The 15,856-nt window shown below is 40.3% G+C and overlaps 1 protein-coding gene across 7 annotated transcripts in view; it reads right to left on the reverse strand.

Annotated features, from left to right (window-relative positions):
• LOC132820986 (rho GTPase-activating protein 6) overlaps positions 1 to 15,856 on the reverse strand; it is a 535,965-nt gene that overhangs the window by 137,970 nt on the left and 382,139 nt on the right. For all 7 annotated transcript variants that reach the window (XM_060833423.1, XM_060833429.1, XM_060833424.1 and 4 more), the window contains exon 2: positions 4,126 to 4,285. In XM_060833423.1, coding sequence (XP_060689406.1) covers positions 4,126 to 4,285 — 160 coding nt within the window. The remainder of the gene's footprint in view (positions 1 to 4,125; positions 4,286 to 15,856) is intronic.

Genomic DNA, 15,856 nt, shown 5'->3' on the forward strand with positions numbered 1-15,856 from the left:
GCACCCTTGCCATTGTTGCTCATGCCTTTGAGTATTGGAGTTGTGACATTATGTTGGGGTTGTACAGGACACTGGTGAGGCCTTTTGTGGAGTACTGTGTCCAGTTCTGGTCGCCTTGATATAGGAAGGATATTATTAAGCCGAAGAGGGTTCAGAAGAGATTTACCAGGATGCTGCCACGAATGGAGGATTTGAGACATAAGGAGAGGCTGGATAGATTAAGACGAGTTTATGCGGTTGAGGGGTGACATTACACACGTTTACAAAATCAGAAGGAGTATAGATAAAGTGAATGGCAGGTGTCTTTTTTCCTAGAGTGGGTGATTTCAAGACCAGGGGCATTTTTTTAAAAAGGTGACAGAAGAAAGATTTTAAAAAAAACTCCTTGTGCCTTTTTCCCAAAAAACGACTGGTTTCTGTGTGTAATGAACTTCTAGAGCAACTGGTTGATGTGGGTACAGTTACAATATTTAAAAGGCATTTAGCTCCTTATGTGAATAAGGAATATTTGGAGGGATATGGGCCAAGCTCAGGCAAGTGGGGCTAGCTTAGTTTGGGATTCCGTTCCAATCATGAACAGCTGTGCATTCAAGCTGTCTAGGCCTTGACCTCTGGTATTCCGCCGGTAAGCTCTCCACCTTAGATAGTCCTGAAGAGAAAGGCATTTCATTATACTCCTGCAAAGCACCTTGGAACATTTTACTCAGTGACCGGAAGAGGCAGGGAAGAGGACCTCTTTTGTTGGTGTGGACTCCATTTACAATCAGGCTGGGAACACTGCCCTGGCAAATCAATAATTAAGGTAGTCAGTCAATCGAGCTTTAGTCTAATTTGGGTGAAAGCAAAAAGGTTAAGTAGCTATAGCACAAAATTAAGCAGGTCATATGAGGAAGGGATAAAGACTAATACTGATAATACAACATTTACAGGCAAAGGCCACATTGGGGGAAAAACAAATAAAAAGCTGTTAAATCAGAATGAATATTAGCAACAAGATCGATGAATTAATGGCATGAATAGAGAAAATGGATTGACCTACAGAGACATAATTAACTAAACCTTTAAGAAAGGAAGGCAAAATATAAAAAGGGAGGTGAGTGCTCTAATAATAAAAAAGATGAGATAAAGGCAATATTGAGAAAGAACTGAGGAAGTTGATGTTGAATCAATATAGGTGATCTTAAAAAGCAAGAGTAGAAAAGTATAGTGGGAGTACTTTATAGGGTCTCAACAGTTATCATAAGGTTGGACAAATCATCAAGAAGCTTAGAGCAATATGTCATGAGGATAATGAAATAATCCCCAGGGACTTTAAGAGATGACTTTATTGACAATACAAAATCCAGAGGGTAGGTGTGGGAAAAATGTTTCATCTTACAAATCTAAAACTAGGGTGTCACTGTTTCAAAAAAAAAAGGGGATACGTCCCTTTAAGTCCAAAATAAGGAGAAATTTTCTATCTCAGTGGATCATGAGTCTTTGGAATGCTTCCCTCAAACAAAAGGGCAATGAAGCAGAATCCTCAAATTTTTTAAGGCAAAGGTAGATACACCCCTGATAAGCAAGGCTGGGGTGTGTGAAAGGTTAACTAGGCAGGCAGGGTTGTGCAGTAATCAGATCCATCGTAATTATACTGAATAGCAGTGTAGCCTCAAAAAGGTTGAATAACCCACTCCTAACATGTATGTTATCACCATATCAGTAGGGCAAAATAAGTTGCGTTACAAGCCACAAAAGCATTCAAGTCCATTTCCAGACGCAGAGGGGAGAATTCAGTAAAAGACAAAACAATAATACGTGATGATGAACATACTGGCTACACAATGTAAGGATGAGTTGGATCAGTACTAGGCTCATTTGTCAATTTAATTGATCTTTCCTTCTGGATGGAGTTTAATGTAGGTGATGGCTATCTCACGCTTTGGCTAGAGATAGTAGGAAAGACTAAGTTGCCTTGTATCTACCTCCATCACCACCTCTGACAGTGCATTTCAGACTCAAACACTCTCCATGTAGAAAACTTTCCCTCTTACCTTAAATGTGTGCAGTTAATTTTAGGCATTTCAACTCTGAAAATGATTCTGACCATCAACCCTGTCTATGCTTTACAGACATAACTTTACAGACTTCAATCAAATCTCCTCTTAGCCTCCACTGCTCAATAGAAAACAACCCGAGTTTTTCTAGCCTCTCCTTAGAGCTCATACCCTCTAATACAGGCAGTGTCCTGGTGCAGAAGAGGTTCACCTTCTCCAAAGCCTCCACATCCTTACTGTAATGTGGCGACCAGAATTCAATGCAATACTCTAGGTGTGGCCTAACAAAAGTCTCAAAGCTGTAATATGGCATCCCGACTCTTGTACTTAATTGCCCAACCAATAAAGGCAAGCATGCCAGATGCCTTCTTTACTACCCTATCTATTTGCGTGGCCACTTTCAAGGAGTAGTGTACTTAAAGCCTAAGATACCTCTGTGCATCAATGCTGTTAAGGATCCTGCCATTAACTGTATACTTTCCCTTAACATTTGATCTCCCAAAGTGCAGCAATACACACTCACCTCGATTAAACTCCATCTGCCAATTCTCTGCCCATATCTGCAGCTGATCTTTATCCCGCTGTATCCTTTGACAATCTTCTATACTATCCACAACTCCACCGATCTTTGTATCATCTGCAAACTTACTAAGCCAACCAAATATAAATGACTTGGATGAAAATGTCTCTCACAAACAGCAGAGATCCCTGTGGAACACCACTACTCATGGACCTCAAGCCAGAAAAACATCCTTTCACCACTACCCTCTGCCTTCCATGGAAAACTAATTCTGAATCCACGCAGCCACGTCACCATATATCCTATGCTTCTTAATCTTCTGGGTGAGCCTGCCATGAGGAACATTGTTGAAAGCCTTGCTAATATCCACATAGACAACATTCACTGCTCTACCCTCATCAATCACCTTTGTCGCTTCCTCCAAAAATTCAATCAAGTTAGTAAGATATGACCTACCCCACAGAAAGCAATGCTGACTGTCCCTAATTAGGCCATGCCTTTCCAAATGCTTGTAAATCCAACCCCTCAGAATTCTCTCCAATAGCTTCCCAACCACCAATGTAGACTCACCAGTCTGTAGTTTCATAGATTATCCTTATTTCCCTTCTTGAACAGTAGAATAACATTAGCTACTTGCCAGTCCTCTGGGACCTTTTCAATGGCTAGTGTGGATCCTACTGTCAAAGGTTCTGAAAACCCATCTAGTTCACTAACACCAGTGAGGGAAGGAATTCTCCCTTATTCTTACCTGGTCTGGCCTCCATGCATCATCCAGACCTATAACAATGTGGTTGATTCTCAGCCCTTTGAAATGGCCTAGAAAGCCACTCACTTCAAGAACAATTACAGATGGCCAACAGTGCTCATTTTGCCAGTGCTCTCTGAATGAGTAAGAAAAATAAATCCAGAGGAACTTCTCCATTTTAATTAACCATTACACTGGAATGCCCTACAGGATTTTCCCCCTGTTATCCTGGTATGCAGGACATCATTTCTTCATTGCATCCATTTGAATAAGGTCTCGGATTACTTGGCAATGAACTATATACAGAGATTCAGTGTAAAATGCTGCTGATTTTACATCATCACACTTTTCCCTTGGAGACTAGCGTGGACCACTCAGATTTGCAGACTGATTAACAGGTTAAGAGTTCCTTTGTATTCCCAGTCTACTTGAAAAGCAAACAACCTCTTTCTTATAAAATAAAATTGGATTTTTCTTGGTTGTAATCACATTGTGATTTTTCCCCTATTTCTAATATTTTTCAAAAGTAAAACAAATTAGTTCAAGAAAAAGTAAAAGAAGCTCAATTTTTAGTTAAAACCTCAATGATTTTTCTTGCAAATTGCTTACAGCAATGAACAGAGATTAGTATTCAATCCTAAGAACCTTGCAATCCTGAGGGGGTTGACAACCCTAGTTTACAAGACCCACTATCATTACATGTAACCACATTTCTAACACTCACATTAACTGGAAGGGAAACTGGTGTCACAACCCATGAAAAGATTAAAAGTAAAAACAAGGCAGTAGCAATCTTTGAGAAGCTATTCACAATTAGGTCTTACCTTTTGGAATTGTAACCTGGCAGCCCAAGTCATAATCCTGCTGTAGCCGATAAAAAGCCACTTCCTGAAGCCGTACTCTCTCCAGCTCCGACAGACTTTGAATAGGGACCGGCTTCAATCGAACACTCCGACCAGACATGCTGTTCCAAGTAAAGTCAGCCTGTTGTTAGAAAAGGATGGTTAATAAAAAGGGGTCAAGTGGCAAGAACCAAACAGCACAGCACAGTATAGCATTATCCCCTTTCCTGTTCTATCACCACTTAACCAGGTAAATTTCAAGACTTGGTTTGTCCCTACTTTATGACGTTATTTTTAAGCAGAATCTTTTTTTGCCTATGCAGAACACCAGAACTATGCTGACACAGTCGTTGGGACTAGCGACATTTAAAATCTCAATAAACCACCACACAAACAAAAAAAGCTTCTCAAAGTTTGTGTCTGAGGAAACATTCAGGACTATGTGACATATCATGTCTTGCAGACCTCCTTTTTTTCCATTGTTATTATGCCCCTCATGAACAAGTCCGATGGAGCAGAGAACCAATTCTTTGTGTTGTCATTCCAAAAACTCAGCTGGAGAACGGCAACAGCTTATGTTTTTAGATTGAAAAAAAACGTAAGTGCATGGCAATCAAATAGAACATTTGTTTCAACTTAACAAAACTATCAACCATAAAATATGACTTCATCAAGTCTCAAAGAAAGACAACCACAATGAACCAAGCAGCAACTGTGATGTACCTTTGACTGGAGTGGTGACAGGAACATTTACTCTCTCAAGCTAAAATTCAATCTGATCCCAAGTGTGTAATTGCCTTGTGCTGAAGATTCACTCCTTTGGAAACTCCTTTAGTTTAGCATCTATGAATTCCTTTCCCCAACATATGCAAATAAGCCTTATGGGTTTAGCAATTAACTCCCTAGAATATATTGGCCTGGCATGCTGTTCTTCGATCATTATTAAAACCAAAAACAACAGGCCAGGCTCTGCTGAAGAATAAAGGTATTTAAACAGTAATTATCATTCATGGCTTAGACTTGCCTCCTGCTCCTCACTTCAAAAGCTCTGAAAAAGAGCGAGCTGATAACACTGCATTAAAAAAGCAAGGAATAAAGAGCAGAGGAATAAAGAAATTGGACTGGATTAATTCAATATTAAATCAAGCAGAGAGATGGAAGGAAAAAGTTCGATGACTGATATTTTGGAAATCTCCAACAATTAACTGTTAAAAAGGATAAGATTCCATATTTGTGACAGATAGTTTCCAGTGGCAAAGGGACTGGTTGTTAGAAATAAAACAACCATTAGACTAGGAATCTTACTCATGTTTGAAATTACACAGGTAGCTCATTTAGTTTGTATGTATAAGCACATTCGTTTAACAATATTCTATACATGTCATCACCAGGCTCAGTGAAATATCATTTTGGTATTTGCCAGAAATTACTGGGATGTTGACATTTAATCATGTAACCTCATCATCTAAGTACATAACTAACCACAAGTGCCATTAGTCCTCCCATTATATCAACTGCAAAATCTAGCCAAATCTGTTAGTAGACAAAACATGTACAGATGAAACGATATTTTAGTGAAATATACATAGGCTAAAAGTGTTCATAATAAATAGATAAATAATCACAGTAAAAAAGAAACTAGTTTAAAACAAAGGAAGAAGACACGCCTTCAAATACCTCTAATTTTTCTCAATAAATTGTTGGTATGAATCACAGATTAATCACATAACGGAAGGAACATTGAGAAAGCCAGAGTGTGAAATCTCTTTTCACTGCTGCACTGTTTAGTCAATGGTTATTCCAAAGTGGTGCTCTTATTATAACAGTTTAGTAAAGATGAAGAACACATATCATGCAAGTGTAGTTGTTTATTGTTTTACAGCTAAATGCATGGTTGCTTCAGACATGTTCAGACTGGATGGGTTTATGTTGCTGTGAGCGAAGCAATTGCCAACATTCAGCTTTTAAGATTTTGAGCTACTGCTGAGCATCTTTGTTTCCAGATACGTTACATTGTCACATGAACATGGAGTGCAAAACTTGAATAATGGTAAAGAAAAATGACAGAGACCCAGGTAGGTGGTGGAATTTGAATTCAGTTAAAAAAAAATCTGGAATTAAGTGTCTAATGATGACCACGAAAACATTGTTGATTGTTGGTAAAACCCATCTAGTTCACTAATGTCCTTTAGGGAAGGAAACGGATGTCCTTACCTGGTCTAATGCACATCCAACTCCAGTCCCATAGCAATATAGTAGACTCTTAATCTCCCTATGAGCAATCAGGGATGGGCAATATATGTTGGCCTAGCTAGTGACACTCACATCCCATGAAAAAATACAAACAAATCTACACAATCTCAGGACGTTCCAAAAGAACTTTGCAGCCAATGAAGTACTGAGAAGTATACCACAGAAAACAGAATGAGAAGAAGGTCATTCAGCCCTTCAAACCCACTCTGCTGTTCAACATAATCATGGCTGATCCTCAAAATACCAATCTCCCTTTCTGTTCCCATACCCCCATCCAGCTGTAGCATTTAGAAATCTATTTCTTCTTTAAAATATATTAGTGACTTCACCTTCACAGTCTTTAGTGTACAAAATTCCATTGGTTCATTCACTATTTTGAGCAAAGAAATTTCTTCTCAGTCCAAAATGACCTGTGCCATACCTGATACAGTGACCCATTTATTCAGGGCTCTACCATGGAAATCATCATCCCATCTGTCCAACCTGTTAGAAGCTTATATATATTTCAATACGATGCCCTGTCACTCTTCTAAACCGCAACCAATACAGGCCCAGTCAACTCAATCGCTCCCCATCCCACAAACCTGCCAAACCAGAAATCTGCCTTTGCTGTACTCCCATTATGGCAAATACATTTTTTTGTTAAGTAAGGAGACCAAAATTATGTTCAATACTCCAGGTGTGGTCTTATCAAGGCTGGGCACAGTTGCTGTAAGACTTCTTGCTCTGTAAATCAAATCTCCTTGCACTGAAGGCCAACATGGGGTTTGCCTTCATAATAGTTTGCTGCAACTTCATGCTTTCTTTCAATGAAAAGTGTACCAGCATATCTAGGTTATTTTGTACATCAACATTTCCTAATCAACCACCATTTGAACAATATTTTACTTTTCTGACTGAACAGGACAATTTGCATCTTTATCCATGGTATATGGCATCTCCCATGTATCTGACCAATCATTCTATTTGCCTAAAATCACTTTAAAGTCTCTTCACAAACTTCTCACCACTCAAATCCAAATACATCACATCTAATGATTCATCTTCATCAATTCTACTGGTTAGATCCCCAAAAAACTCCAGTAGGCTTGTCAAACACTATTTTTTTTTCATAAATCCATGCTAACTTTGTACAATACCTCTGGTATTTTCCAAGTGTCCTTTCATTCCATCCTGTATAACAGGCACCAACAATTTCTCAACTTGCACTAATCAGTCTGTAATTCCCAATTTTCTCCTTTTTAAAAAAAATACAGTTTAGTTACATTTAACACACTCCCCTCTATCAAGACTCTTCCAGATTTTTGGAAGATGACGACCAGTTCATCAACTATTTCCACAGCCGGAACCTGTATTTAAGTTGTCAGGACCTGCCATTCTATCAGCTTTCAGTGCCGTTGCTGTTGAAACTTAGGAAACACAATTATCATCACACAATCCTTTTGTAAAAATTCTGCTAATATTCAATACTGGTTAAGTGATATTTGATGGTTTGGGTCTCATGGAGTAATCTCTTGTTCTTTCTCAAAGTATTAACTTGGGATCTTTCAAATTCCCCTGAGTGACCTCAACGTAACATTTTATTTGAAAGGCGTGACTTGGAGGTGCCGGTGTTGGACTGAGGTAGACAAAGTTAAAAATCACGCAACACCAGGTTACAATCCAGGCAGCACTAGCTTTCGGAGCACCAATCCTTCATCAGGTGGTTGTGGAGGTTAAGATCATGCTCACAGAATTTATAGCCAAAGGAGTCCAGTGTCATGGAGATGTGATACAGTAAACACTGTACTGAAATGGCAGCCTAAGACCATAGTCTCATGTCCCTTGGGAGGGGGACTTGAAACCACAGTCATCTGACGCAGATGTTAGGTATGTTACTTGTACAACCACTCAGCCATTTGAAATAGTCAGAGGTTTTACACCACATAAAATTGTATGCTTTTGTAAAGCAGGGGCTGTTCCTCTGAAGGTCACAAAAGGACAATTGTTTGGAGAGACAAACACTCAGATGATTCTGCATTTCATAGACGATTAGTCAGTCAGGGAAGGTTTCAGATTGCAGTACACATTATTTTCCGATTGAAAGGTGTCACTGAAGATTTGAATTACTTTAACATAGCTTTGTGTTTATAAGTACATTGATTCCTTTTTGTGCCAATACGTGGAGAGGTATTTACCCAAGACAATGGAAAACACTTGCCCACAAGCTGCAAAGTTGGCAGGAATCCCAACAGCACCTCTTTCAGGAAAGCCGCAGGAATTAAGCACCATACAGGCTCTTAAGTGGCCAGCGTCTGACCTTTCCGGAGGTTCTCAGGGACAGAAATACCCCCCCCCCCCCCCGAGCTGGCACTGTCAACAGGGGCTATTGATTGCCAGTGCGAAATAGTGGTGAAACAGTGGCAATCACTGGCGATTCTTATACCAAAGGCTGAGGTTTAGAAAGGGACCCAGATCACAAATAGGTTGGGGGTTTAGCAAGAGAAAAAAAGGTTTTTTTTAACAGCGAAGAGAGGGGGGGGTGGCTCTCCCCATCCCAATGCCAAGACCCTCAATTAAGCACAGAGTGCCTTGGAACAAGAAGGGAGCCTACAAGCTGACACAGCTGGGTCTGCAGCAGAGGTCTCCCACATTGCGACTGCCTCACCCACTACTGGTTGAATCCCAGTAGATTTGCGAGCATGCAAGAGAGCACATGTGAGAAAGCGGGAGAGGGAGAGAAAAACAGATAAACCGAGCAAGTCTGTGAAATGGCATTATTGCTGGTCTCAAACTTAAACAAGACAGAGACAGAAATGGTTTCAGAGGCAAAATTCCCATTTGATACCTTCCTACTCAATTAAATGCTTGCCCCCACCTCCAAACTCACCCTGAGGAGGGCAATAAATTCCACTCATACAGCATTCATCTCTAGAATATCAAATTGTGTCAGTAACAAGAAGCAAAATATTAGATTATGGCATGCAACTCTCTTAAAATTCATGCATTCTCCCACATAAAACCTCATCATATACAAGTCATGAGCATACTTTCATACTATCCCATCATATTGCTCCTTGAAGACCCTCTTTGACTAAGGTTTCAGTTATCCTTTTTAATATCTCCTTTGTCTGGTTCAGTGTCAATTTATATCCATGAGCACTTCAGTGTAAGTTCTTCCAGCATTTCCCAGATCATTAATGCTACACTAATACCCTGTTGTGGTTTTCACCTATTTTGCTGATAAAATTCACTGAAGAACAAAGGGGTACTGTTGATGATGAGCAGACATATATGAGGTAATAACGGTTTTGGGGTACTGGATGTAGGTTTGCTCGCTGAGTTGGAATGTTCATTTTCAGATGCTTTGTCACCATACTAGGTAACATCAGTGAACCTCCAGATGAAGCACTGGTGACATGACCTGTTGTTTTCTATTTATGTGTTTAGGTTTCCTTGGGTTGGTGGTCATTTCCTGTGGTGACATTGTTTCCTGTTCTTTTTCTCAGGGGGTAGCAAATGTGATCCATGTCAAATGTGTTTGGTTGGGATGCCGTGCTTCTTGGAATTCTCGTGCATGTCTCTGTTTGGCTTGTCCTCGGATGGATGTATTGTCCCAGTCGAAGTGGTGTCCTTCCTCATATGTACATAAAAATACTAGTGACAGGGGGTCATGTTGTTTTGTGGCTAGTTGATGTTCATGTATTCTGGTGGCTAGTTTTCTGCCTGCTTATCCAATGTAGCGTTTCTTACAGTTCTTGCAAGGTATTTTGTAAATGACATTAATTTTGTTTATTGTCTGTATAGGGTCCTTCAAGTTCATTAGCTGCTGTTTTAGTGTGTTGGTAGGTTTGTGGACTATGATGCCAAGGGGTCTGAGTAGTCTGGCGGTCATTTCTGAGATGTCTTTGATATAGGGGAGAGTGGCTTGGGTTCTGGACATGTTTTGTCTGCTTGTTTGGGTTTGTTGCTGAGAAAGTCGGTGAGCTGTGTTCATTGGGTATCCATTCTTTCTGAATACACTGTATGGTGATTTTCCTCTGCTCTGAGTAGTTCCTCTGTGCTACAGTCTGTGGTGGCTCAATAAAATAACGGTTTAATGCAGCATTTGTGGGTGTTGGGATGATTGCTTCTGTAATTCAGTATTTGGTCAGTGTGTTGTTTTCCTGTAGATGCTGGTTTGAAGTTCCCCATTGGCTGTCCACTCTACTGCGACATCTAGGAATGGCAGTTTGTTGTTGTTTTCCTCCTCTCTAGTGAATTTTATGCCAGTAAAGGTATTATTGATGGTCTTGAAGGCTTACTAATTTGTTTTGTTTGGTGATGACGAAGGTGTCATCCATGTAGCGGACACAAAGTTTAGGTACGGATCGTTGGCAGAGCTGTTTATTCGAGTCTCTACATTACTGCCTCTGCTAAGAGCCCTGATATTGGAGATCCCATGGGTGTTCCGTTGGTTTTTCTGTAGGTTTTGTTATTGAAGGTGGAATGGGTGATAAAGGCATAGGTCCACTAGCTTGACAAAATTGTCCTTGATGAAATTAGTGGTGCTTCGTGTATGTGTCTTTAGTTCTTCTAATAGTGTAGCCAGTCTTTCCTTGGCCAGGTTGGTTGTTGATGGATGTGATCAGGGCTGTTTCGTCAAAGACGACCATTATTTCATCCTCTTCTATCTTGGTGTCGTTGGTGGTCTTCAGGAACTCTTGGGTGGAGTGGATGGAGTGGTGTGAGTCTTCTACTAAGTGTTTTAGTCTTTAGTGTAGCTCCTTGGCCATTCTGTAAGTTGGTGTTCCAGGTAGCGAGACTATGGGTCTGAGGGGAGTTCCTGGTTTGTGAATTTTGGGTAATCCATAGAAGCATGGTGCGTTGGATCAGTCTAGTTTTATTTTTTGGAAGTCGGTCTTATTTATTTCTCCAGATTTCTGGAGCTTTTTTTGAGTAGGGCTGTGATTCGGTTCTCTAGTTGTGGGGTCAGGTCTATCGCCACTTGTTGGTAAGTCTTGGTATCGGCAAGTAGTACATTCACTTTCTCAATGTCGTCTCTGATTTAAAATGAGTATCAAGCGTTCTTTGTCAGCAGGAGCCCTGAAGAAGGGCTCATGCCCGAAACGTCGATTCTCCTGCTCTTTGGATGCTGCCTGACCTGCTGCGCTTTTCCAGCAAAACATTTTCAGCTCTGCAGGTAGGATAACAATGTTTTTGTCTTATGTTAGTCTTTCTAGCACTTTCCTTTCTCGTGTATTGAGTGTGTTTCTTTCCCTTGTCCTGCTTAATATCTTCTCAAAACTCGCTGTTTTGGGGGTAAGACGACTAAAGCCTGCAGAGATTTTAAGTTAAATGATGGTGGCTAAAGAAAAGTTAATGTTAAACCGTGCACTAGAGTCAAATATATTTAGTGCATTTACAACATATGATCAGAGCAGACGTTTTAATTCCTAAAATGATCATGCACTTAAGTACCACTTGCAAATGTACAGTCACAGATAATAGCATTAAACTGATCTTCCCTGCATCAGTATTTTATATTAGTTACAGTAATTTAATAAACTCACTTCAAACCATAACACCGAAGTATTGCTCTTTTAATTATTCTCTGCTACTGTATCAGTGGTAGCCTTCCTTCCTCAGTCAAAGGGTGAAGGGTTCAAATGCAACTCCAGACAGACCAGTCACTGCAGAGACTGCAGCTCTGTCACAATCTGAATTCCAGGCTAACAACCCTCATATATTTGTGTCTGCTGTCTGGGTAATGAGAGTCCATACAACCTCTCCGCTGTATATAACTGATCACCTTATCCACTAGTACAGAAATGTTTGAAGTCATTGAGGTACCACTCAGGTTATTCCTTTCACATTTCATACTGCTCATCCAAGGGAATGGGAAGATGATGTGATGAACAATAACCCATTTTACAAAAAGTGTATTTGGTCACCAGAGTCCACATTACACTCGAAAACAACAGCCCAGTCTCAAACTATAGACGAGTCTCCTACCAAATGAATAGGTTTATCACAAAAAAAACCACAAAAAGCTCTCAAGTACAACCATGTCATGTTATTAACTTGCAGTCAATACTTTTAAAAATTAAACATATAAGGTTATTAAGATGGGTACTACAAATCATGAAAGTCTTGGCATCTAGACTGCAGATAGTATCAAATTTCCCATAAATACTACTTAAAATTGACAGGATGAAGCTACCTTTCCTTGCCATCTATGGCACTTGTGTTATTTTCTAGGTTGACCACAGCTGGCACCTTGTAATATTTGCCACCTCCATCAGTATGTGTTGCAAGGCAAGCATTAATTAAGATAGTTCACTGCCATCAAATTTTCTTAGTCTGATCTAGTGATTCGTTATAGAGGGATATAGTACCATCAGCATCAACAAGAAGGTTTATTGCATGATGGCAACAATACGTTTGATAGACATAACTACAGGTCCTTAGGAAGCTGGTACAGATTCATTCCCTGCTCCGTCTGAAAAGCTACTGGAGGACTCCTCTCCACCCACTTAGAGGTTTACAAAATCATGAAGGGCATGGATAAGACAAACAGACAAAGTATTTTCCCTGGGGTGGGGTGAGTCCAGAACTAGAGGGCATAGGTTTAGGGTGAGGGGGGAAAGATTTAAAAGAGACCTAAAGGGGGCAACGTTTTCACGCAGAGGGTGATGCATGCATGAAATGAGCTACCAGAGGAAGTGGTGGAGACTAGTACAATTGCAACATTTAAAAGGCATCTGGACGGTTACATGAATATGAAGGGCTTAGAGACACATGGGCCGGGTGCTGGCAAGTGAGACTAGATGAGGTTGGGATATCTGGTCAGCATGGACAAGTTGGACTGAAACGTCTGTTTCCATGCTGCACACATCTCTATGACTCTGTGGGTAGAATGGGGACATATTAACCACTTCAAAATTATTACATTTTATAACAGAATTCATCCCTCTCATTGTTTGAAGGAAGGGTCAACACATAAACCATTGATTTTCATGACTGCTTGCCCCCAGGTTTCAAACTGGTCAAAAAAGCATGATTGAATCTCCACGGTCTCTGTCAATTTCCTATTGTATCAGAAGTCATTCCCATTCAAACTAACCATGGTGTTAAACTGGATGACATGTGAAGTGGGATCAGGAGCTTAATCATCACTGTAGGTAATCTAATCTAATCCAATCCAATATACTTGTTGCTGAATTATTTACTTGAAGCGGACAGTAGAAGGATAAGAAAGGACACACCTCCTTTCATTCCCGATGAAGGGCTTGTGCTCAAAACGCCGATTCTCCTGCTCCTCCGATGCTGCCTGTCCTGCTGTGCTTTTCTAGTGCCACACTTTGACATACTTGCTTCCACACCAAACATACTCATTACAGGCAGTAAGGGATCACACATAGTGTGTGCCAAAATACAATGCAAAAGAAGTTGGTCTAATTTCCATGAAATTATTGAATCCCATGACAAGACATCAATGCATCTCTTCATGCTAAGAAACACTCAGTGCAGGCAAGAAGAACTAAACAAATGTGGACTAAAATTCCAGAACATATAATTTAAGTTAAATAGAAAGTAATGATTAATGATGTGAGTGCTGTCAGCACATCACTTTTGGAACAATAATGAAACCTCAGGGAAATTCCAATGAATATACGAATGGTACATAATTTTCCAAGTGATCCACAAATCCAGAAAATGAAGTGAAGCAAATCACATCTTGCAAAGACCTTTGATAGAAACCTAATGCTTTAATTTTTCCCTTGAGGGTTTTGCACCAAAATTATAATTTGAAAAGTCATCCTAACACAATGTAATTTCTGTGCATGCTTTAAGAGGACCATTGATTATAATTGTTGCTGTCATTTTATCTGCTCACTTGCCCCTTGAAAAACAGGATATGATTGTGAATGTCTCTGGACATTCAGAGTCAGAGCTCTGGTCTCTATTCATCAGGACAGTCGGACTGGCATTCAAACTAGAGCTGGGAATTCTACCACTGAGCTCACGGCTTGCTTCCATTAATAAAACTAGTGCTACATTTCATGCATGGTGTGAATAAGCTGGCTGCTGGAAAACCAAATATTTAAACAACTCTCATTTTAGGCTGATAAAACCAAAAAAAAGGTATTCTTTTAAAAAAAAAGCAATAAACAAAACTTGCTCGACTTGCAGATGCAGTTCCTTACTCTGACCAATACCTATATATTAATAAACAGTGAAAGGTATAACAGAAAGGGCCAAAAAAAAATCATTGCACTCCAGCAATTCAGCTCATTTAGGATGCATTATGATTTTTCTTCCCCCCCACCTCCCCCCCTCTGCTGAATCCCAATGCTTTGGCCAATTATTGTTTCCATTAGTTGACCCATTTAGGTTTCTTGTTCCAAGGCTCTTACATTTTCTGTTTGCTGAAAGCTAAATAGGATTAGCTTATATAAAAAAAAGGAAAAGGGGTTTGCTGTCAGAACGGTACCAAATCAACTTCCACTGCTCCCAATTCAATTAAAAAGGAAAAAAAGTAGCAACAAAACAATGAGATGAATTTTAACTGTACATTGCTACTGCTAATTTCATTGAACTATATGTGAGGAGAAAAGATGCGGAAAATGCATAGGTTTCCATGTACAATTATTGTTGAGTGTTGGTTTGACGCAGTGAAAGTGTAGTTTAAATATCAATTTTTCTTTTTTTCAGGCACAAAAGAGGAAACAATAAAATTGCGTATACATCTGCCTACTTTAATTACTGGATTAGTGGTGCTGGAAGAGCACAGCAGTTCAGGCAGCATCCAATGAGCAGTGAAACGTCGATTTCGCTGCTCCTTGGATGCTGCCTGAACTGCTGTGCTCTTCCAGCACCACTAATCCAGAATCTGGCTTCCAGCAAATGCAGTCATTGTTTTTACCTGATTTAATTACTGGTCAAGTTTGGGCAGGCGGGTAAAAAGAAAAATCATCCTTTGTGCGACATCTCTGGGACACCCACACCAACCAACCCCACTACCCATTGGCTAAACACTTCACCTCCCCCCTCACACCCCAACAAGGACATGCAGGTCCTGAGCCTCCTCCATCACCAAACCCAAACACCTGGAGGAAGAACGCCTCATCTTCCACCTTGGGACCCTGCAACCACACAAGATTAATGCGGCTTTCGCCAGTTTCTTTTGTTTCCCTTCCTCCCACCTTATTCCAGTCCCAAAACTCCAATGTGGCACCGCCCTCTTGACCTGTTCATCGTCTTTCCCATCTCCTCTCCGATCTATCACCTTCTCCCCCACTTTCATCTACTTATTGCGTTCTCAGCTACTTTTCCCTAGCCCAACCATGCTTCCATTTATCTCTCAGCGTCCCTGGCCCACAAGCCTCATCCCTGATGAAGGGCTTATGCTCGAAACGGCAATTCTCCTGCTCCTCGGATGCTGCCCGACCTGCTGTGGTCAACATCCAGGCTTGGGTTAAAAGGTGTTAAGTAACAT

This window comes from Hemiscyllium ocellatum, chromosome 12, assembly GCF_020745735.1.
Source record: "Hemiscyllium ocellatum isolate sHemOce1 chromosome 12, sHemOce1.pat.X.cur, whole genome shotgun sequence".
Taxonomy (NCBI): domain Eukaryota; kingdom Metazoa; phylum Chordata; class Chondrichthyes; order Orectolobiformes; family Hemiscylliidae; genus Hemiscyllium; species Hemiscyllium ocellatum.